A 22,162-nucleotide genomic window follows, 5' to 3' on the forward strand; every position below is an offset into this window, starting at 1 on the left:
AATACCTAATCTAGAAAATAAAAGCAAGTGAAGTCGCAAGGGAAGAGTTCTTATTTCTTTGTGATAAGAGCCATATTATTAATAGAGAAACGATTTCATCAATTAAAATTCATAAAGATCTAATAAGTATTATGTCTAGTGTCATAAGGTTCAAAATTAAAAATGAAGAATGATTGATTTTATTTGTTGCTGAGGCTGCCCTTGAAATTTAGTTTACAGATAACATCTGTGGGCGACGGCCACATCGATGTGAGATTTTGTATTTTTGGAATAAAAAGGTGGGTTCTTTGACGAATAATTTATAGATTAAATGTTTTTTTATTATTTAGCCTGGACCTGATAGGTCCCACTGTTGGGTAAAAGCCTCCCCTTTTTGTTTGCAACCATTTCTATTCCTCGTCATTAAATGAATAAATAAATGAAATAAATATTAAATACTTATTTGGTTACACGAGGAGTCTTACAGATAGGTAAAACACATGGACATGTAAACTTTCAGAAATAAATAATCTGTTTCGAAGCACATGCACCCCACCTATTTTCACTTAGGTTACTTAGAAAAAAGGCAGTCCAAGATCTACATATTAATGATGAGAAATAAAAGCAGCTAGCAATATGGTGGAGGTCCAGCCTGAAGGTCTGCTGGAGTACATCATAATCCAGCACCGATGGGTGGTAGTCCTCCTAGCGCTGCTGCCCATGTCCGGCCTCTGGAAGCTCTGGTCCGTCCTCAGGAACTATGTCGTCTTCAAGATGAGCAGCGCGCCCAAGCTGCACGACAAGAAGGTCAAAGATGTCCAGAATCAGGTAAGAAAAGTAAATCAACATTTATCTTATATCTATAAAAGATTCGTTAAAAAACTGGAAAAACTATCAGGTGTTCAGTGCACGTGATGGGAAGTGGTCACCGTAACCTACGAAAGTCTGGTACACCAGAGGTGGGGTGTCACTTTGTGACCTTGGTTCTTTTGCTGCAGTGCCTTGTAATTACACTGCTTCTCTCACCACCATTCACACCGGAATAAATAGCAACATACTTGGAACAGAAAAAAAACTGCTTTCGATTTTCCTTAATTTAACATTAGGTTGGATTAGAGGAAATTCCTCCTAAAATTTTTCGTTAAAGTCAAACTTCGTTTACAATAAATCTTCAGTAAAACGGAAAAAAGACGCATTTGTAATTTTTTTCGACGGCAGAAATGTTCTGAAAAATATAAATACCTAAGTACGTCAAAAAACTAATTAATTAATGTGAAATTTGTCCAGGTGAAACAATGGCTGGCCGGCGACCGCAGCAGCCACATGTGCACGGCGCGCCCGACGTGGCAGACTATGTCCTTCCGACAGGGCATCTACAAGAACACCTTCACCAATATCCGCGTCAACCTGGTGGACATACTCGAGGTCGATACGAAAAAGATGGTAAGTGTTATACTGTTTACTTGTGTAACGAATCTTAGACCATGCCCTTCCGACAGGGCAAACAAAACAACTTCACTGACGTCAGATAGGTACTAACAAGAAAGAGTACTAACTTACTAAGAGTAAAGAGGTCGATACTAAAACGAATGTTTAACAACCTTAACCACTAAACTGTGGTTAACGATGCTGGTGCGCGAGGGGCCCTTTCTAAATCTATGTGCTGCTGTTGACCCCAACCCCATAAATGATAAAAGAAATTAAAAAATGCACGAATGTAACTAAAAGGAGGACAAGAAAAGAAAGTCAATGAAACTTGTGTGGGCTATATCGATTGTTTATTACATACTTAGCTAGGCGTTCATCTCATATAAATATGAGATAAGATAAAATCATAACAACAGAAAGTTTCACCTATCTTTGTGCCTGATTTCATAAAAATCGGCCCAGTAGTCTTTGAGTTTATTCATTACAAACGCCAAACAAAAATACAGATCTTTTTTCTTCATAATATTAGTTTGGATAAATCAACAATGGGGCTAACACCAGCACATTCGCCCCTAGGGGTGCTGAAGATCATTTTCAAATAAAATTTAGCGTTTTGGCGTTAGCTCCTATTACACAGGTGCTAAAATAGTACAGTCCATATTCCAATGGAATTATGAACTATTTATTCCCAGACTGTTCGCTGCGAGCCCCTAGTGTCCATGGGTCAGCTGTCCCGCACGCTGCAGCCCTTGGGTTTGGCATTGCCCGTGGTGCCCGAGCTGGACCAGCTGACTGTAGGGGGCCTGGTCATGGGCACCGGGGTGGAAACCTCCTCTCATGTCCACGGCTTGTTCCAGCATATTTGCCTTCAGTACGAGCTGGTTCTTGCAGATGGTTCTGTCCTCACGTGCAGTAAGGTATTTATTTTAAATTGAAAGAAAGAAAGTAATTATACTACGAATACATTACACATTGTGATAATATACGCTTTCTTCAGGATGAGAATCCGGATCTATTTTACGCTGTTCCGTGGTCCTACGGAACTCTGGGATTCCTGGCTTCAGTTGTGATTCAAGTTATACAAGCAAAAAAGTAAGTTTTTTTTTCTAACTACAAGTACACTAGACATTCAAAATTTTATAAAAACAAAATATATTAATTTAGCATTAACCTACAAGAATGTCATAAGTTTCAAATCAAATCAAAAATCTTTATATTAAAACTATTGCCGTTTTTCAAAGCGCAGGTGAAGAAGCGGCACTTTAAACTCCACCTAGATCGAGATTTCTTTCCCTTTTCCTCACGCTACAAGGTATCAATATCCTTATGACTGAACGTGTTAAGATCCTGTATTTTGGCAAATAAAAATCTCCACAGATACGTGAGAGTTCAGTATGAGTCCTACACGAATAGCAAGGAGCTGGCAGCCCGCTTCAGTGCGGAGTCGCTGTCTCCTACCCCTCACCAGTTCGTGGAAGCACTGATGTTCAGCAGGGACAGCGGGGTCGTGATGACTGCCGACATGGTGGACGAAATCGGTCCTGATGGCATTGTGAGTACCGGGATGGCTCTTAGTTCTCGGAAATTTCTCCCTTGAAAGTACCTAGATAAATTCTCATTAGGTTTTTCACGGTTTTCACTGAGTTTCATAAGAATGATTTGAAGATAAATTTCTGGAATTTCCAAAAATATTTCCACACCATTTCCGCATTTTTTTTAAATTTCGAGAACGGCAATTTTCAGTATGTGCTAAATCCTCTCTTTTCTAATGGTTCTGTTTCAGTAGCAACGGATTTAAATGCGGGTTTTTTTTTAATAGATAGTGTGTTCCTGAGGAATTTATGGTTTTACCCGAGCGAAGCCGGGACGGGCCGCTAGTTCTGCATACATTATAAAATAAGCATGGAAGACAAATCATGGAGCATAATAGCCGTTGTTCAAAAAAATCTACATTTTTACATGTAAAAAATGTATTTTCAGTACAACCCAATCGGCAGGTGGTACTCGGAGTGGTTCTTCAAGAAAGTGGGGAAGCACCTCCAAAACTACATCTACGGGTTCAAGCGGCCCGTGGTGGAGTACATCCCCCTAAGAGATTACTACCACAGACATTCCAAAAGTCTGTTCTGGGAAGTCCAGGTATTTCTTTCACTGGAGCATTGCTCACTGGAGTCAGATTTTATTCAAGTCGCCTTAAGACATCTGAAATGACTTATACAACCACCTGATGCCATTGAGTGACAAGTAATCACAAACTAGTACCCATCGTCAACTTCCTTGCCATGTTTTTCTTTCACCGGAATTAAGTGTTGGCCTATAAAAACTACTGACAAACCTGAGACCTTTGGATTCACTGTCAACCAAATTTACAACAATCAAATTCTCTTTCCAGGACATAGTTCCATTCGGCAACAACTTCGTCTTCCGCTTGCTGTTCGGCTGGTTGATGCCGCCAGAAGTGTCTCTGTTGAAGCTGACGCAACCCGAGGCCATCGCCAGACTGTACGAGAAGGCACACGTGCTGCAGGATATGCTGGTGCCCATCGAGTGTCTCAAAGACGCCGTCAATAAGTTCCATCAGGAGTTTGAGGTTAGTTTTGGAAGGCAATACTGAGGATCTGTTTCATCGATTGCTGATAAAGTAAGGTAAAGTATCTGATAGCATATTTGTAATATTTATTTAAAAATTATGTGTCAAAAGTGTCGAATAGACCTATCTGGCAATAACTTCAGGCAAATTTATCTAGCTATTAGTTTACTGTCAGATAGACGCCTTCTGTAAATGTTATAAATCTAGAGGGTAATGGGTCCAATATAATGCTACGTTTGATGAAGTTAATCAAATTGTTTATTTCCCAGGTGTATCCTCTGTGGCTGTGCCCGTTCAAGGTGCGCAATGAGCCGGGCATGCTGCGGGTAAAGGACGGTCGAGACTCACAGATGTTTGTCGACATCGGCGTCTACGGTGTACCCAAAGCGAAGGGCTACGAAACTGTGAGTAGAATGACAATAAAACTTATAGGTCCATAGAAGTTGAAAGCAATCTGTTTCTTAATTTTTGTAAATATCTAGTTGGTTTATTTTGGGTTTAGGTCAACAGTACCTCTCATACATGTATGTACTGTAGTGATACTATAAGTGAGTTTTCCTATTTTGTTGCTTAATTTGTTTTAAGCAAAAGTGGGGACACGCATTATGCTATTTCTTTAACAAAAAAAAAAAATAGACAATGCTGCTCTGACCCTTTACGTGAGTCCTTCTCTGTATTTAATTACATAAGGTTCCATCGACCCGGCGCATCGAGCAGTTCGTGGCAGAGCACCGCGGCTTCCAAATGCTATACGCTGACACGTACACGACAAGAGAAGAGTTCCGAAGCATGTTCGACCATACCCTGTATGATAAGGTCCGGGATTCCCTGCCACACTGCAAGGAAGCCTTCCCAGAGGTTTACGGGAAGGTGAACCGGAATGTAAGAAAGTGATTTTTTTTAATGAGAATAAAATGTTTTGTTTTATGCATTTTTCATCTGGGCTGGGTTTATCAGGAAATTTACCTTTCTTTGATTGGATTCTGATATTATGATATATAGGGTAGGCCGAAGCTTTACCGCATTTGTTTAGGAAGGTACTTTAATTTAGGTATTGTCCTAATAATTACGAAAGATTTTTACGAAATAAATCTAGGCTTTAATATGTAATAATTTATTTATTACTTACTAAAAGCAATAAATAGAGCAAACATAGACTCTATTAATAAATTAACAAAAGTTTATTTAACATTACACGTAATGTTTACTTTGGCATCACAGTTCTCCAAAATTATGTATAATATCAGCAGATACGTGACAGATACGTACGTCAGTAATTTCAAACAAGAAGTTAATATTTTTTATATGTATTTCTGCATCGGTTGTTCCTTTATAACAATCAAAATATTTGCGAACTAACAAACATATAAAAATAATTTTTAATTAACATTCACAATCACAATATAAAAATGCAATTGTTTTCAACTCCAATTATACAAAAAGTTTAAAATTTCAAGATTAAAATTAATGGCGATTATATTATAAAAGATAACGCTTACATTTACCACGTGCAAGTATTATTAATACGTTAATTTGTGTCAAGAATGGTGATTCTAAATATTAATTTCCAGTACATAATATATGCTTTACATCAATGACCAAGACTATCACTCGATACACTCATACATTTTAAATATTAAATTGACCGAATGTAAAGAAACACGTTTTGAAAGGAATAATTATGTCGTTCCTTTTTTCTTTCATTTCATTAATTATTTTTTAGTCTATGAGCGACAATTCTAACATTTTTAAAGCTAAATGAGCACAATGAAATGCAATCCTTCTACTAGTTTTGTGTAAATTTTTGGTTGTACGGTATGTATTATGTATTACCTCTTATTATGGTGTAATATAATGTAAGGTATAAAGAGTACAATCACTATTAAAAGCACCTCTATAATCCTATTCAACGACCATGTCTAGTTTACTTAGAGAAATGCTAAATATCTTTGAAAATATGAAAAAGGGCAACGATTTATGGTATGTCAACCAGGCGGAAATAAATATTTTAGTAAATTTTTACGATTTTTACATGAGAAGATTTCATTAAACAACTCATAGGTAGTATGGACGTAAGATCGAAATATATCAAATTATCAAGATTTTAATATAAGACATTCATCAAAGACTGGAACGAAAAGTTACATATGGTAACTGCATCATAACACTCAAATAGCACATCGTTTTATAAAATATTATAAAGTTTAACAATGTTATTAATTAGTTCCAATATCCAATTTACAAAACAACATCAAATTCAACACACTTTATATTCACGTGGTGCCAAGTAATGACAAATAACAATTAAACTTTGCATTATATAGCTTATGTTTTAAATGATTTATATTTGTACGTAATTAAAAAGGAAAACGCACACTCGTTTCATTGGGATATAACAGATAGGATACAACATTAGAATTGTACATTAAAATTATATTCAAGCTGTTTTCAAACCTTACCTAATCTACCGGACTATCAAAGGCTAAATTAGGTAATTCTACTCAACCGTAGATAATTTGAAGTGATGAACTGCAGAGTTCCTTTCACGTTTTACGCCGCAGTTTCGAGAAAAATCTGTAACATATTACACTAATTATCATAAAGCATTTAAATACAAATCGACATAACTACAAGCAAAATAATTACATTAAACAACAACATTCATAATAAAATGTCGTAAAATGCAACGTAAAAGTGCGAAATGCAAATAAATTGGAAATAAATAAGCAAGAAACTTACCATCGTCGAGCGTGATTGTACAACAATTGTAACAGACGGTGACATTCCAGAGTGAAGGAAGCCTATGACTTACGTACAGTTGTGTACAAAGATGAAATGCATAGTACGTATGTCATAAGTGGAAACTGTGCGTCACATGTGCAATATGAATACGAATGTATTATAATCAGAAAAAATAAGTCCATATATTTGTGTACAGATGGAGATCATTAATACGAATATTTGATATAAGTAAAAATAAAAACACAGCTATAATTGTGAATTTTTCATGTAATTCTTAATAACAATTTTCGAGAGAGACAAATGCTACGTAAGCGCTTGTTATGCTTTTCACAATAGTAATAATTCGTTACAATAGTTCGTGCCCATGAGATTAAATGGAAATTATTAATATGTACATACGTACAATTACATTTATATTCGACGTTTTACATATTAAAATTCAGATAGCTTATGGCAAAATAAATATAAGGTGTAGCTTTGTGACACAGACAGATCTCTAAATATTATTAACTTCTGTTCCATTATAGTAAATGAATATATTTGAAAAATAACACTTAGAGCGCTGATTAATCAATAAAACACTAGCAGATCTATTAAGTAGTCAATTCTAATAAAATAAAAAACTACTAAAAAGCTAGGATAGTCATAACATGCTTAGAAATAATATAGATCTGAAACAGTTGTGTTCGTAGCTATACAAAGCGCAGTAAACTTTATAATGAAAACACGATTAAAATAAAATAAATTATGCAACACAAAACATTGATAAGACATCTATTTATTACAAAATACTTCAATTTTATATAAAATGCAGATTTATAAATTACGAACAATTGAGGTCACAAATGATTATACACATCAGAAAATATTTCAAAATGGAAATATTGATTTAAATTATATAAATAATATCAGATTAGGCAAGATTAAAGACATGATCAACTGTCACATAACGATTTATATAAATTGTAAAAAAAAATCTACAAACTTTAATAAAACACTCAAAGTTTTGTTTATTCGTTAAAAAGAAATTGATTTCTTTGAAATCAAAACTCGTTAGTCAAAAGTTAATATTAAAATTTGTCACAGTAAATACTGTAGTACGCGACGGTACTTGACTAAACTCGAATGAACGTACATAATCTCGTAGAATTGTAAAATTCACTGGAACAGTGTCACAGTACATGTACAGTGCGACTATATGCTAATAAAATGTATTGTTCCATTGATAACGACATATTTGTACAAACACAACAGTAACATATCAATATTTTCAACAGACTTTACCATATTAATTTGATCAAAATGAATACTGTTTTGTTCAATGGCTTTTAATTGACGCGAGCTATTTAAAATTCTTTAAGTCTATAAAAGAAAACCATAGCATATCTAAGAATCGAAATTACAAGCTATAATTTGACGAGCATTATCAATGAAACAACACGAGGCATAGTAAAGCTTCGTAACAATAAATAACTAAACAACTATATCATACATGTAGCTCGGCGGTCGGTCGGCTATTTATTTCCTATTTTTCTTCTTTAGCTTCGGAATTCTGTAAAGCGTGCGGGTGGGGTTAGAATGGCCACTAGTGCAATGTGGGTAAGTTTATCATGTAGACAGAGAATACTATAGAAATCATGATATCTTCCATTTCGCTCATACAAGACAGAGTGTCGCATATTAGTAATATATATGAGGATAAATGGGACAGGGAGCTATTACCTTTTGTATCGTGAGGCTTTGACAAGTAGGTAGGTCATGTAATACTACGCTAATACCTTACCTCTATAGTTTTCTTTGTCTTTGGTTGATCCTAATAAAGCGCAGGAAGTTTTAAATAAAAAGAAGAAAGATACATCAGTATCAATTTGAATCGTAAAAGTAAAAAAAAAACTTCCGCTGCTCTTTATGTAGGAAAGTGTATACTATGCGCCTAAGTATCTATTATGTCATAGGTTAATTATCTGATAAATTAATGTTTTCAAACAAAATATTATGCGACTTGATTCACTGAAATGAACTTAGGTGCATAGTCGATTTGAGCAATTATTTTAGAATGTAGCTACTAAAGGGCTTATTTTTTAGCTTTTTAGTTTGGGATTATAAATAGCATAATGAGCTAGAGAGAGGTTTTTAATTGTTTGACAAATTCCGATACGGCGAAATCTAAACTTGCATTATTATATAAAGGTAGGTGTATGTTTTTTTTGTTGATCTATGGCACCTTACTTTGACATAAGTTTTAACTACGCCCATATTTGTTTATTCGATTGTGAATTAATATGGTGCATCGCGTGCCGTTATTTACATAATGACGTATGGACATGGGGTTTGAGGTCTAGTTTCCTAATTTATATATTAAATCGTACGTACCCAGATCCCTTTTTGTGTGGTGAGGGCGACGATTGTGACTTCTCAGACTCCAATAATTTGGTGCTCGAGTCCTTCATAAAACCTGAAATAAATATGAAGATAAGAAAAGGAGAATGAGAATGCATTATTATACAGATTCTTGTGCATCACATCTTGTATGTATATCATATGTTTTCGTTTCGTTACGAACAACGACATACACACACACCCATTATTATAAGAGTTATTTTTTGATATAATTTTAATATATAATTTTTTTGATATAAATTTACGCCTTATGGCGGGACACAGAGAAGCTCATTCCAATGTATTATACCTATTATGTAACCTGTGTTCACGAAATAAACGAATTTAATTGAATTGAATTAATATATTAACAGTTAGTACATAATAGTAGGATTTACCTTTGCCTGAAGAACCGAAGACAGAATTGCCCAAATCATTCAGGTTGCTGGTGAACTTGTCAGCTTCAGAACTGACCGCCCCCGCCACCCCCCGCGCGCTCTCCCCCGCTTCCCTCCCCGCTTCCGCTAACCTCTCCCCCGCCTCTTCCAGCCTTTCCTTCGCCTCGCCCTTCACATCTTCCAACTTATTATCCGCCGACACTTGGAATCCTTCAAATTCATTCTTTACATCCCCAAACAACTCCTTTGAATTTGCTTCGACATTGCTAGCAGTGTTTTGAACACCACTGAACATTTCTTTAGCAGAATCATCTAAGCTGTCGAACGTGTTGCCAGCGGAACTCTGGAAACTGTGCAAGGTGTCCTGCGCGGAACTCTCGAAGCCGTGAACATCATCTTTGAAATCGGCGAAAGTGTCACGCGTCGAACTCTGCAAATCTTCCCACGTGTCCTTAGCGTCGCTCACTTTATTCTTGGCTGAACTTTCGACCTTATCGAAAGTACTCAAGGTTGCATCTTGAATGTGATCGAACGCCTGCTTTGAAGACTTCTGAAGGTCATTCGCTTTTTCGCTAGCCGCCCTTTGGATGTCATCATAATTGTCTTTGCCTTTGTTCAATGCTTCTTCTGCTGTTTTTTTTATTTGGTCAGTGGTATACTCTGCTTCTTGCCTTATTCTTTCCAGTTCAGTTGCTGCTGCGTCCTTCTTTTGTTGAACAGCGGCGATAGCTGCATCTTTATTTTCCTGAATAGATGCGCTTACTTCGTGCTTTTTACTTTCAACTGCTGAAATAGCTTCGTTCGTCTTGTCGTGAACAGTTGATTCCCAATCATCCATTTTGTTACTAATTGTATTGCCAATTTCTTGATTTTTATCGTGCATAGCTTGCCCTATTTCTTCAGTTTTGTTCTGAACCGAAGATACAATTTCATCCTTCTTATTTTTGGCTTCGTCAAGTCTGTCATGCGCAGCCTTTTCCAATTCATCTTTTTTGTTATGAATGGCATCTTTGGCTTCTACAATAGACTCTTTAACTTCGCCAGCTTTATCGTGAATGGCTGTTGAGATTTCATCCTTTTTACTCTGTACAGAATTGGCGACTTCATGCTCCTTATCATATATAGCTTGTGAAATTTCTTCAGCCTTATTTTGAGCTGCTGATTTTAATTCTTCGGCCCTATTTTCAACTGTTGATTTTACATCATGAGCCCTATTTTCAACGGCCGTTTTAACTTCATTGGCCTTATCTTGAACCGCAAATTTGACTTCATCGGTCTTATTGTGGATAGCACTTTCTACTTCCGCTTTTTTCGCCTCAGCTTCCTTTGCCAACTTTTCAGCACCTTCTTTAAGTTCAGATTTCTTTTTCGAAGCACCATCTTCAATTTCATTTTTCTTAGCTGTTGCTTGCTCTATTAAATCGTTAGCAGACTCTTTGCTTTCAGCAATTTTGCTTTTGACTTCATCTTCAATTTTGTCTTTGCCGCCAAAGACATTATCTACAAGCCCAGTAAAAAAGTTCTTTCCTTTTTTAGATTTCTTTTTGATTTCCGATTTCACATCATCCTTTGTATCATCCGCTTTGGATTTGAGATCAGCAGCAGCTTTGCCAGCTTTGGTCTTAGCATTTTCAACAGATTCACCTAGATCATGTATTTTTTCATTCGTGGCATCTTTGATATTGTCTGCAGTTTCTTTAACACATTCTTTGACATCATGTGCCTTATGGCTCAGGTTATCTTGTACTTCATGGAATGAATTGGCAACAGCATCAGCACTTTCTTGCGTTTTGTTTTTGATATCATTTCCGACGCTGTTTGCTTTAGTTTTAAAGTCATCCGTTGCATTTTCGACGGAATTTCCAAAAGAGACTAATTTGTCATGACCATATTCTTTCAATTGTTCTGCTCTTTCTCTCGCAGCAAAATCTAATTCATGTGCCTTGTCCTTAATGTTAGTGGTAACACCACTGGCTGTATGAACTAAATGATCTACTCCGGCTTTACTGGAAGACTTGAAGTTACTAACTTCATCAGAAACATTGGACTTTAAATCGGAAACCTTATCTTTAATATCTTCCTGCACTTTATGTGCACTTTTATTGACATCGTCCAATTTATCTTGTACCTGGGATTCTAACTTTTGTTCTTTATCTTCCAAATTATCTTTGACTTTATCTACTTTTCCGAAAATATCATCTTTAATTTCACTGCCTTTTTGTTTCAAGCTTTCCTTTTCTTCTTCAATCTTATTTAAACCATCATTGACATCATTTTGTACTTTCTCACTCACTTCTCCAAGCCTTTCATGGGCCGCGAATTTAGATTGTTCTATGATATCTTCTAAATTTGACGTTTCATCGTGACTGTGTTTGTATCGTTTATCACAACATTTGTTGTTTGGATACTGGAATGGGTCCGATATTTTATTATGAATGGGCGTTTCCACTGGCTGCATGTTTGCATATTGTTCATAAATATGTTCTTCAGTTTCTTTAGAAGGTCTTAGATTATCTTCATCCACGACTAATTTCGTGGAATAAACTTCACTCTGAAGTTCCTCTTCATCTTTCTGGTGTGGTTTGGTCTTGAGATCTTTGAACATATCCTCGACTTTATCTAAGAGACCTTCGTCTATAATTCTCGGGGCTGGTTTAGGCGGGCTTTTTTCTTTGGATTCTCTGGGTTTCGGCTGAGGTTTAGGAGATGATTCTTTCTCTTCGTCTTTGTCTTCACTATGGGTGAAGACATTTTTGACTTTTCCAGCGAGTCCTCCAAGGAAACCTCCATCGGGTTTCTTTTTGCCTTTATCTCCCTTTTCAAGGGTATTCATAGGTGTCTTATCTTCATCTGAATCGAAAGTTGCTTTTGTCTTGTTTGAGTCTACATGCAAAGTATCGCCGTTTACTGTAACAAGATAGTTATGGTGTAATACCTTTTTATGTGACAGTAAATATAGTTACTTTGTTATTATGATAAATAATAGATTACCTTGTGGCTTTGTATCTTTGTCATCGACATCTTTTGTGGGGTCTTTCACATCGCCATTGGTGATAATCTTGTCCTAAAAATAATTCGGCTATTAACTACAATTACTTTATTTCTCTACTATGCGATACTTTATATTTCCTATTGGTATGTATTGAATTAACTTTGTAAATTAACTACCACATCATGACTGACATGCTACTACATTAAATTGATGTAACGAATGCTAACACGGGGCTGCTGGTACCTAGTAAGGTCTAAGGCAAACTATTTTTTTTATCAAATGTCAGCAATAATGAAGATGACCTCGCGTGTGGTTCAACCTGACCGCTTCACATCCTTTATTTTATATAATTAACTAATAAACTAATATTGTTTATTCATAAAAGTCATGGCAGGGCTTTTATGCGACTTGAATAAAATCTGATACTAGTGTTAGCAATAACACACTCGAAAAGAAGCACTCACGTGTCCATTAACAGGCTTGTCGTGTTGGAAGGGCAGCGACCCGGGGCCGTGGCTGTTGTTGTGGTCGCCCCAGTGGAAGCTCAGCTCGTCCTTCAGAGCGTCGAATCCTGAAAATAACAAAGAAATTTTAAAACATCTTTACATATTAGAAAAAGGAGACCCCTGTCACGTCTGTTCGTGGGAACGCGATAAATTCAAAAATGACCGGAAATTATTTTTGTACGACCACATTGTATGCTAATTTTCTGTGCAAGATATATACCAGCTTTCTGGTCACCTGCTAATTCTAATTTTTTTAAGGTGGCATATTGCATTTGGTTTTTAAAAAATATATCAGACCGGACTGGTCGAGGTTGAGGCAGTCGAGCTGGCTGAGCGCAGCGCGCGGTGCGAAGCTGCGCGGCAGCGACACGTCCAGCACGCACGCCGGGCTCTGACATTGCTCTCCGCGAGGGACCTGCAATAATCATCATTTCATCAGTTAAACTAATAACATTTAAGTTAATTCGGAAGTTTATTTCAGTCAGACGAACACATCAACAAAGGTCATCCTAACTGTAAAAGCATCGGTCGCGGTAGTTTTATGTTTGATTTCGGGTCATTAACAATATCTGTTCCAAATTTCATCGAAATCGGCCCAGCCGTGAAAGACAGACTTTCGCATTTATAATATTAGTACCTATAGATACAGTTTGACAATTTTTTTTACTATTGCAATACCAAAGATAATGGTCAAGTTTGGAGTTTGGTTGATAAAAACCCAGTGTTGTCAGCCAACAGGAGACGACGCCTTCATTTGTTTTCTTCAAATTCTTGACTAATTAATGATTTACTATTTCGATGGAATACTCATTCGAGAAATGTGACAGTACAATTAGCTTTCAAATAACTTGAAAAATGGGGAAAATATATAAATTTAAAAATACAAAATGTGTGATATGAACATCAGTCAAAGGCCTAATGAAAACGATATTGTCGAAATGAGTAGATTGTATTTGGAAACACAATTAGAGATAGGGTATTATGATTCTTAAGTTTTTACCTTGGGTTCGTTCATGAAGTAGATCCTGCCGGACGGCGCGTCTTCGTGATGTTTCACCCGCACCGTGAACTCCACACGGTTGTCCTTGAATGCCTAATTCCAATCCAAAGATTTTATTGCAATTCATATTGTAAACAGTTTTGTTTGCTAGCTATAGTGCTGTTTTATTGTATTACGGTAAATTAAATAATACATTGGTAAAAATACTTTTTAGCTTTAGTTATTTTATGTGTTTAGGCTATAGTTTCGCTGTGGGTTTATATGTGGTTATCAACGGAAAAGGCGACTCCAGTTTTAGTATTATAGTTGTTACCTTTTTTTCAAAGAAACATTCAAACAAGTGACTTTAACTTATGGTTTTCTAATTAATAAGTTTTAGCTCCCACACCTACGTCCAAGCTGTAAATTACAATCATTTTGACTACTGCAGCACGAAAGATTTGTACTGCGTTTCAGGAACAGACGATCAAAAAATGTATATATGTATCTATCTGACCTCGAAGGTGAAGCAGGGCTGGCTGGCGCACTTGGTGACGGGCACCAGGTTCCCGGAGAACTCCAGGAACACCTGCTTGCCGTCCAGGAACCGCACCGATGTGGACTGCGCCACCTCCGTGTAGTGCTCCTGGGAAATCGTATAAAGTTGTTATAGTGTTATGATGAAGGGTCCATAATGTTGGCATGGTACTAAGCGCAATAGGGTAGACGACTAGAGTCATTGAGAAAAATTTGTTAATTATGATCATTATGAAAATTATACGAAGACTGAAAGTTGATTGGAAACGAAACTTGATAAACAATGAAATTATTAAAAAATACTTAACCATTAAAAAAAAATTACAATTTAGAAACAACTTTTACAAAGAAGTTATCACCATAAAGGCAATATTTAAGCTTTTTTTGCTTACATATTAACTAATTGTGTTATTTAGTGGCGTGGTGTGCGATTGCTCGTGCGTTTTAACAAGCCACCACGCCATAGCATACAGGAACCAAGTAAATAGATCGGAGGCTATTAAGTATATTATTCATATTAATAATAAATGTTGATACACATTTTTAGCCACGAGTCCACTGGGACTCTGTCTGTTGAGGCATTAATGGGGCCGAAGCCAACATTGAAGAGGCCTTTATTATTATTATAATAATTCATACAACTTGGGTTCCCGGGGCGCAGGCATCGAGGTAGACCACGAACTAGATGGCGGGATGATCTAGACAGGTTTCGACACCTTTGGGGAGACGTAAGGGGAGGCCTTTGCCCAGCAGTGGGACACAAAATACAGGCTATATAAAATATGAAGTGTGATATGAGTGAGGCCAGTAGACAGTACCTGGTGCAGCAGCGCGTCGTACTGGTAGCGGTCGGTGATGTACAGCACCAGCAGCCGGCCCTCGAGCGCGTCCAGGCGCTTGCCGAGCACCACGATGCGCACCGAGAACGGCACCAGCAGCATGTCTCTGCGGACACATCATTATTATTATGTTTCTCCTTTTAAACATTCTTGAGAGGCCTGCGTGGGAACATGAATCCAACACGTAGAGGCCCTTTGGAGAATTTTGATGTTGTGTAGGTCTCCCGCCAAAACCCGCCCCCGGATACACCAATGATATGATATGCCCATAAAATCCCAAGTGTCCTGTCACAGTCGCCAATTTTCTTGTTTTAACACAGGATAGGAATGTTTGGCCTACTTCACGCCGGCTTCCCAAATCCCACCGAATTGGGGAACGTAAGCAGGTATAAAATTGAATTTTATTCCTTCATTAGAAGCAAACTCAGATAGAGGTTCGTTATTTTTCTTTAGAAAAATACCAATGTCTTTCGCTGCTGCTACAAAGTTTCGACCATTGTCTGAATATATCTCGTTTGGTTTTCCGCGACGGGCAACGAATCTACGAAGTGTCATTACAAAAGCTTCTTTGGTTAGATCACTAACGGCTTCCAAAAGAACGCATTTAAATCGCAGACAAATAAATAAAAATAAATAACATTTTGTCAATTTAGCGCCGCGTCCTTTACGATTAAGTATTAGGAATGGACCAGCGTAGTCAACTCCTACAGACTTGAACGGGTAATCGACTGACAACCGGTTAGGGGGTAGATTGCCCATTTTAGGACTTAGTGTTTGACCGCGAACTCGTACACAAATGACGCATTTATTTACTACACGTCTTGCTAGCTTCCTTCCGTTTATAGGCCATAGTATAGTAACATATAGTATCTCTAACAGCTGACATGATTGTTGATCGTTACATTTAGGCCATTGCGATTCGTCATCAAGGAGATAAGAAGGACCTTGCCACCAAAATGAATTTTCGATAATTTGATTTGAATCCAGCAGCACCTAATTTCTAGAGGTATTAATCCTCTAGAAATTAGGTCTGCTGGATTAGAATTAGTTGGTACATAGTGCCATGATTGTGGATTAGTGAGTTCCAATATTTCACCGATTCTGTTAGCTACAAAGGTTTGTAATTTCCTAGGATCATTCTTAATCCAGCAAATCACAATTTTGGAATCACACCAGTACAGGACTCGTGTAGGGATATATTTAATTGATTCACAAACAGCCTTACATAACCTGGCAGACATTAAGGCCGCACAAAGTTCTAGGCGTGGTATTGTACAAGGTTTCTGCGGAGTAACTTTAGACTTCGCACATAATAGTCGGACATTTTACACATTGACTGACCTTATGTAAATACATGCACCGTATGCACACTGTGACGCATCGCTGAATGCATGAAATTCTACAATTTTGGGATTTTCGCATAAAACCCTACGGAAAATTTGAAGATGGTAAGTTTTCGGAGATTTCCAACCAATTTTGTTTTAGTTCATCAGGTACAATCTCATCCCAATCAACCCCCTTTAACAAAGTTTTTGTAATAGAATTTTCGATTGTATTATACATTAGCAAAAAACGTTTATTAAATCTCGAAAAACGGTTTCGAAAGTATCCAGATCTAAAAAGGCAATATTTAGAGTTCATACTTGGATACAAGGAATTAGGACATCTTTCAGAGTCACCTGTTGCTATTCCATATCCCTCATATTTCCTTTGCCATCATGTGGTATTTAAAGAAGAAAGTGAATCCACGAAAATTCGAGTAGTGTTCGACGGATCTGCTCCTACAACTTCTGGCTATTCTGTCAATGACATCTTAATGGTAGGCCCAAACATGCAAGACTCTCTTTTCTCAATTTTAATCAGAGCAAGGCAGTACAAATTTATCTTGACTGGAGACATAGCTAAAATGTACAGACAAGTTAATGTTGATTATAATGACTGCAATTTGCAATTGATTTTTTGGAGAGAAGATGAGTCTCAGCCTATCAGAACCTTACGATTGGGTACCGTCACTTACGGCACGGCAAGTGCGAGCTACCTTAGTACCAGATGTCTTTGGCAGGTGGGAGAGGAATGCGAAGACCAGTTGATTAAAACTATCATTAAAAATGATTTCTATGTCGACGATTTAATAACCGGATGTGATAATGAAAATCAAATGAAGTACATACAAAATTCTGTTTCAAAGGCTCTAAACTCAGCCCATGCCCATGAGCGGCGAGACCCGCTCGTGGGCATGGGCTGAGGGCTCGCGAGATCTATTAATAATAATAAAGTTGTTATATTACACAAGAAAAGTTTATTTTTTGTGTATGAATGATGAACCGGATAATAGTTCCGCAATATTGTGTAATGTCCGCCTTGCTGAGAGTTTCCAAACTGTTTACAAAATTGAATAACTGTGGAACATCAAAATAGCAGCTTTTCCTTATTTTCTCTTGCTCTAGTCTTGAGAAAATTTTTGACATCTGTGTGTGATAAGTGTTTTATATTATACGTATAATCAAGTTGAAATAAAGTTTTTTATTTTTTTTACTAATTTAAAGATACATTAATTAATTATTAATTTAGTAATAAAGATTTGGGATTTTATGCACCTGTAAAGTTCCGTAGCCAGCTTTGTTGCATCGCTGACATTTTGGCAGTTCATCAACCAAAACCTGAAAAGGACAAAAATATATATAAAACTCATATATTTCAGAGATTGTTTTTCATAGATTGGCACGTTCGGCCTGCTAATTTCATAGCTGTTTGCCTATCAATCTCATATGGTACCAAACAGGCAAACAGGGATGATTCAAATTGATGTGAAATGGTCACCGCAACCTTATATTTATTTATGTCTTATATGCGCTCGTAATGGTCGTTCATCGAATGGGTGACCCAAATATATCTCTCCTCTGTTCTTCGGTAACCGTTGGTCGTTATTTACGTTCGTTTAAAATTACGGAAAAGTGCGTTAGTGTATTATTTATATATTTTGTTCTACGACTTGTGTCTAAACGTAATAAATATAATAAAAAAATTTTGTAGTTTTAATGTAGTTTCTATAAAACTTTAACTCAATATTCGATTCTGCTACATAGTGCTATTGTACTGTCTCGTGTGCTGTTGTGTACTTAGAGTTAAGATGTATAGAATCGCAAATAAGATTGTATTTTTTTTATATGAAAAAAAAAATACGTCATAGAATAAAAGTTGCTTGTTTTGATGTAGCCAAGTATTCTTTAGGAGGTTTTGCGTATGTATAGCCTGTATAAAGTACCTGGCGGAGACGGTGGTGGTGAAGGAGGCGACGTCGCCGGCGACAGTGAGCGGCGTGGAGCCCGTCACGTCCTCCCACACCGCGCGCGCCTGTCCGCCCATGATCGAGCACAGCAGCCGCAGGTTGCTGCTCGGCTGCGGCTGCTGCTGCGGCTGCTGCTGCTGCGTCACAACGATATTTATAACTGTACAATCTGACACGCACTAAGAATCCGGCACACTAGCGCCATCATCGCCATCACATTACTAAAACTAAACGGTTATGCTAGACTAGATAATGATATAATTTGAAAGTATAATAGTTTTCCATTATACTATGTAGTCACAGTTTATTAAAGCCACGAATACAATAAAGAACATTTGACGCGCAATATATCGTTTTTTCCTTTTCTGACTTTGTTGACTATGTGCTATTCCACTCGAGGCAATGGTAATGCATGAGATAGAGTGATATGTTGCGCGTCAAATGTTGCATTCGTAGCTTAAAACAAAAACAGTGGTCGACAAAATCAATGTAGCGGATTGTGCCTACGTTGTGTAATGGAAAACTGTAATATTTTCTAATAAAATCCTTTATCTAGTGTAGAATATTTTGTCAAGATATTTTTTGATTTATTAATTTATTTTTCACGAAGAAAAAAAAATTGATAAAAATGTGATCGTAGCGCTGTAGCCCCCTTACATAAAAACTTGTTAAAATAGTTAATTATGCTATCAACTTTCATTGACATCGGAACATGTGAATTCCGGAAGAATACTGCACGGTTATCGGTAGTAGGCTGTACCTCTTTAGGCAGCGGCGCACTGAGCGTGATGGAGCGATGGAACTTCCGCCGCCGAGGCTCCACCGTGATGACGGGCGACACGGCCGCATGGCGCGGCAGCACGCGCTGGCTCAGCTCCGCGGGCGCGCCGTGCGCTTGCAGCCCCACGCGGATGCGCTTGGTGAGCGCCGCCGGCGGGAACAGGGCTTGTACCTGACCAGACAAGTTTTTCAAGTTTTTCGTTTATACTATACTACAGTAAATTAGTTTGTGACCAGGGATTCCGCCCTGGAATAGGACCACTCCATATCTTCCCGAGGATGTCGTACGAGGCGACTAAGGGACATTTTGTCCCTGCAATAGCATTCCCGAAGAGGGTTGACTTCAGGCGGACGGCCGGTTGTAAAATCATAACCAAATCTTCCAAATTGGGCCTAACCCTGGGCTTTGAATGTACCGAGGACATGCGAAGATACAAATACAGTATTCATAAAAAACATGATTTTATACGAACTTGTGGAATATGAGCACTGGAGACAGTGCCGCCCTCTGGGCCAATAATATGCACTTCTTGTCGGATCCTGGACACCACAGCCAGGTAGTGGGGGAAGTCGCACGTGATGATGCGCGTGACCCGCTCGCCGCTCTCGCCTAGCGTTTCACCGGAGTTGCCGTGCTCTTGACGCTCGCGCTGGAGTGCCTCCTGGAATTCGAAATGCGAGTTTAATTATTAAATTAAAACAATTAAAATGAACACTCCTAATCCCAATCCTAAATTCAGTTATTATACTTAGTTGAAGAAGAGCTACAAAGTCGATCCAAATAAAAATATTAAATTACATATTAATTGTTATTTTATTTAATAGACATTCAAAGATGCCAGGAGCAGCTACGATAAATTGAATTAGGTAAAGGAAAATGACTTCTATTACCTGTATCATAGGGTTGTCATTGTTGTGCAGGTAGTGGTCCTGCCAGGTTTCTCCGGTGTCAGATCGCAGGATCACGATCTCTCGCTCTTTGCACGAAGATGTGAAGATAGGCACCTCGATTATCACGGGTCTAAAATTTGAAATTAGTACAACAACCTAACTACATTTTCGAATAGACCACTAACTTAAAATACTCACGGTGTTATCCGTTTTGCCGTTAATCCTAACTTATTTTATACATGCGAAAGTAAGTTCTCTTCATGCTCTATCTACTCAAACAATCTTCATGAAATTTTGCATACAGATAGTTTGAAGTATGATTCTTCATACTTTATTTTACTTCCGGGATGAAAGTTAACCTATGTCCTTCTGGACATAGGTTAACTTTCATCCCAATTAAAATTATTAACGCCGCCAAGGCCGCGGACAAAAGCTAGTTTTAAATAAAGTAATAATAATAAATATATATTTACGAATCACACAAATTGAGTTAGCTCTAAAGTAATTTCGAGACTTGTGCGTGTTATGAGATACTAACTCAACAAGACTTTATTTTATTACATTATAGACATAGTATACATAGCTAAATATCAAACTAAAAATATCATTTTTCAACATGACCTGAAATCGAACCCGGGACCTCCATGATGACTATAGACCACAGAGGTCTATCATCAACCTAACAAATAAAAAAATGAACCCAACTAAAAACAAAACTTACGCCAAGAACTTGGCTCCTTGTGGTTGCAACTCCAGCAGTCTGGAAGCTAGGGCTTCGCCCTCCATCAGCGGGGGCGGCGCCGCGGCCGGAGCCCGGCGTGTGGCAGCACTGTAAACAAATAGGTACAATATTCACTATTGTCATGGAACATAGAAATATATAAATTGCAGATTTTGGTAAAAGCAAATGTCTAAAATCTTTGAATGGCTCCCGGCTTTTGAAGTTTCTATAGTTTGTTCGTTTCTTGCTAGTTTTCTTGCAAATCCCTATTTCAAATTCTTCCGGATATGATTGAAATTACTTCATTAGGATGGGTTGCACCAGTATATTGTCCTTTTTCGGTTTAGTTCCTAAGGAAGCGAAGCCCCGTAAATATAAAGAAACTCTAAGATTACTATACGCTTTCAAATTACGCACGAAGCCTAAGCGTGACATTCGTAAAACAAATTCCAGAATTAATTACTGTGGTTTTGGCTCCACCTCAAGCCATCAACGTTGAAGCCAACTCAAAATTCACTTACAGCCATTTACAATTTGTATGTGTATGTTACATATACTTTGTCCGCGACATTATGTCATATATAAAACAAGACGTATGCACATTGTATGACGTCATAACAACCACATAATAAAACATTAAAGCGGCTTATTTCAGTCTGGAAGTCGTTAGGCAGATTGAACTTGATATAATAGCTCGTTAGTTTGTGAATGTTCTTAATATATGTAGAAGTTTGTTTATAAATACTATTATACGACAAAGAAAAATTACCTATAGTCATTTATACATAATATTTATGGGGGTCTTTATGGGACTAACAGAAGCCAAAACTTAAAATCTGGTATAGGTTTCGTCTCGAAACGTTGTTTACAGTTCGAGATGTTGACAATAATTAAAGTTATGAGCGGAGGCACGAAATATACGCGAGCGAAGCCGAGAGCAAAACCTAGTAATAAATGAGCTAGAAATAACTATATGACATATAGTTATTTCTAGCTCATTTATTACTAAAAAAAAATCAACCGAGCCGAATTTTTTTTCTTGTTGATCTAAGTTGGACGTCGTTTTGGTCCTCGCGTGGATTTATTTTATCCAACATTACATAATTCACGTT

At 37.3% G+C, this 22,162-nt stretch overlaps 2 protein-coding genes across 12 annotated transcripts in view; one reads left to right on the forward strand and one right to left on the reverse strand.

The window, feature by feature from the left end:
* Positions 1-210: 210 nt before the first annotated feature.
* LOC128680218 (delta(24)-sterol reductase-like) lies at positions 211-4,935 on the forward strand. 5 transcript variants are annotated; one of them, XM_053763206.2, is made up of 10 exons: positions 211-278; positions 605-807; positions 1,267-1,422; positions 2,100-2,324; positions 2,405-2,499; positions 2,785-2,959; positions 3,388-3,546; positions 3,800-3,997; positions 4,267-4,401; positions 4,688-4,935. In XM_053763206.2, the coding sequence occupies exons 2-10, from the start codon at positions 616-618 to the stop codon at positions 4,889-4,891; spliced, it is 1,539 nt and encodes a 512-aa protein (XP_053619181.1). In that variant the 5' UTR covers positions 211-278; positions 605-615; the 3' UTR covers positions 4,892-4,935. The 5 variants fall into 5 exon arrangements, with proteins under 5 accessions (XP_053619181.1, XP_053619179.1, XP_064292843.1 ...); XM_053763204.2 differs by having other exon boundaries at positions 608-807; XM_064436773.1 differs by having other exon boundaries at positions 213-278; positions 608-807; positions 2,265-2,324.
* Positions 4,936-5,095: 160 nt separating this feature from the next.
* LOC128680217 (ankyrin-3-like) overlaps positions 5,096-22,162 on the reverse strand; it is a 108,102-nt gene continuing 91,035 nt past the window's right edge. For 2 of the 7 annotated variants that reach the window (XM_053763196.2, XM_053763200.2), the window contains exons 21-35: positions 21,051-21,158; positions 20,330-20,459; positions 19,912-20,100; positions 19,419-19,610; positions 18,635-18,792; positions 17,967-18,029; positions 15,349-15,475; positions 14,511-14,639; positions 14,015-14,107; positions 13,312-13,429; positions 12,973-13,079; positions 12,508-12,580; positions 9,517-12,423; positions 9,113-9,194; positions 6,989-8,291 (exon numbers count right to left, since the gene is read on the reverse strand). In XM_053763196.2, the coding sequence (XP_053619171.1) occupies positions 8,258-8,291; positions 9,113-9,194; positions 9,517-12,423; positions 12,508-12,580; positions 12,973-13,079; positions 13,312-13,429; positions 14,015-14,107; positions 14,511-14,639; positions 15,349-15,475; positions 17,967-18,029; positions 18,635-18,792; positions 19,419-19,610; positions 19,912-20,100; positions 20,330-20,459; positions 21,051-21,158 (4,510 nt within the window). In that variant the 3' untranslated portion in view covers positions 6,989-8,257. Of the gene's footprint in view, positions 6,572-6,988; positions 8,292-9,112; positions 9,195-9,516; positions 12,424-12,507; positions 12,581-12,972; positions 13,080-13,311; positions 13,430-14,014; positions 14,108-14,510; positions 14,640-15,348; positions 15,476-17,966; positions 18,030-18,634; positions 18,796-19,418; positions 19,611-19,911; positions 20,101-20,329; positions 20,460-21,050; positions 21,159-22,162 lie in introns of those variants that run through there. The other 5 variants (XM_053763198.2, XM_053763201.1, XM_053763195.2 and 2 more) reach the window with 4 other exon arrangements.

The sequence above is a fragment of the Plodia interpunctella genome, chromosome 23 (genome assembly GCF_027563975.2).
Source record: "Plodia interpunctella isolate USDA-ARS_2022_Savannah chromosome 23, ilPloInte3.2, whole genome shotgun sequence".
Lineage (NCBI taxonomy): Eukaryota > Metazoa > Arthropoda > Insecta > Lepidoptera > Pyralidae > Plodia > Plodia interpunctella.